Source organism: Ciona intestinalis, chromosome 7, assembly GCF_000224145.3.
Source record: "Ciona intestinalis chromosome 7, KH, whole genome shotgun sequence".
Classification (NCBI taxonomy): domain Eukaryota; kingdom Metazoa; phylum Chordata; class Ascidiacea; order Phlebobranchia; family Cionidae; genus Ciona; species Ciona intestinalis.
Genome location: NC_020172.2, coordinates 5,705,487 through 5,707,284, shown reverse-complemented (window position 1 = coordinate 5,707,284; position 1,798 = coordinate 5,705,487). Strand labels below are relative to the sequence as shown.

Below are 1,798 nucleotides of genomic sequence, written 5' to 3'. Positions count from 1 at the left end.
TTGTGATGTAACAATGCCTTCTATTTTGAAAGTACTTGAAAAGATCGAGTGCAGACCTGACCGCAGGTACAAATTTTCAAAGTGAAACAGCAATAGTGATGTAACAATTAAATGCTCATTGTTGAATTCTAATTAAATAATATATTACAATAACCTTTTTTAATTTATAAGTTATAAGTCCCTTTGATTACTGTATCAAAAAATTACGGAATGGGTAAAATGAAAAAAAACATATCGATAAAATAACAGCCGTTAACATGGCTGCAGGTTTGGCATTGCCATCCAAAAAGAGCAATAATATAGCGATGTAACAATTTAATGCTCATTGTTAAAATTATATTAATTGTTACATAACTATTCTGCTATTGCAAGTAGATAATGTAAATAAATTAGCTCGTCTGAAACGAAGTGTTCGTCCATCAAACATGCGTCGATTTTTATGACACTAAATATGAGAAACCCACACAGCAATAAACATGATTCAAGGTAAATTACAACTACAATACTTAAACACATGATAAAACATCAACCACTAGTATATTATACTACAATCCCTACCAGATACACTGTAACATATAAATTTGATTTTCTAGTCCAAAAAACGCTATTTTTAACCCTAAAGAAGCATTGCAAAATGGCAGGTATAACATGATTGTGTAATATAAACAACATTTTCTACCGGAAGAGACAATTTATATCAAACTAGACTGGTATCAGGATAACAAACAACAATCTAACCAACATAAAGGACCCTTCAACAGCTAATGACCTCGTTATAATGCAATTAATTTCCCAGAAATCATCATTGTTATAAACCAAAAACCACATAAGTCCAAATGATACTTAAACATAAATTTAAGGCCAATTATCAACAGTATTCATACTTTAACTTTAGGAATTTAATGTAATTATACATAACCAACAACATTCATATTCCATAAACATAAATACAAACTAGCTCGCATCAAACACTACAGTGGTTCATAAAACATAAGTCTACCAGTCTATAAAATAAGCAAACGCGTCTAGATCTTAACTCTGGCCCTAAGTCTATATGCCAAGCCTCGCGTGGCAGGGGAAATTCGTGAGTTATAACACAGGTGTCCAATTTCATGCATGTGGTACCCGCTTACGAGTTACCATGTAAGTAATGAAAAGATCTGCCTGATGTCTGTTTTTTATTTGAGTAAAAACGTTTCATTTAAGACTGAAAAGGTTGCAGAATCTGTCTTAATCTGATAATATATCTAAGGCTTTTTTTAAAAATAGTTTTTGAAAACCTGAATAATATTTAGGGTCTAAGAAAAAGTAATCCAAGCATTAGGTGAAAGTGAGGTGCAGGTAAGCCATGCGTTAGGTGTAGGACTTACTAAACATGGGGGGTTCCCCTGTACTGAGTATGTACGTGGGGGCGGGGGTTGGTGGTGGTTTAAGTTCAGTCTGATCTGGGTGGGTTAAAGTAGAAGGTAAAGGTATATGGGTAATTGTTAAGTGTCTTGCCCAACGACACATACGCCCAAATGGTAGCAGCGACGAGCCTTGAACCCATTACCTCTGGGTTAGAGACATACGCGCTAACCACTTTGCCACGGCACCAGAAAGTATTTAAGGGAAAAGCTAAGAGTTGTTAGCACATCTGCCTGTAGCAGTATTTATTTTACAGTCCTTGGTTCTCATTCTTTTTTTGTAGCCCAGAGTTTGGGGGTTCAAGGCCCGATGCTGCTACACAGGAGAAAATAAATATTCGTTCACTCATTCAGGAAAAAGGTGTTATGGCTGTTTAGTGAATGAATGTAAC

The 1,798-nt window shown here is 35.1% G+C and overlaps 1 protein-coding gene across 1 annotated transcript in view; it reads right to left on the bottom strand.

The window, feature by feature from the left end:
• The window catches only part of LOC100178304 (vinexin-like), a 23,319-nt gene that overhangs the window by 12,463 nt on the left and 9,058 nt on the right, over positions 1–1,798 (bottom strand). Inside the window, exon 11 of the mRNA XM_026835134.1 lies at positions 1,371–1,445. Coding sequence (XP_026690935.1) covers positions 1,371–1,445 — 75 coding nt within the window. The remainder of the gene's footprint in view (positions 1–1,370; positions 1,446–1,798) is intronic.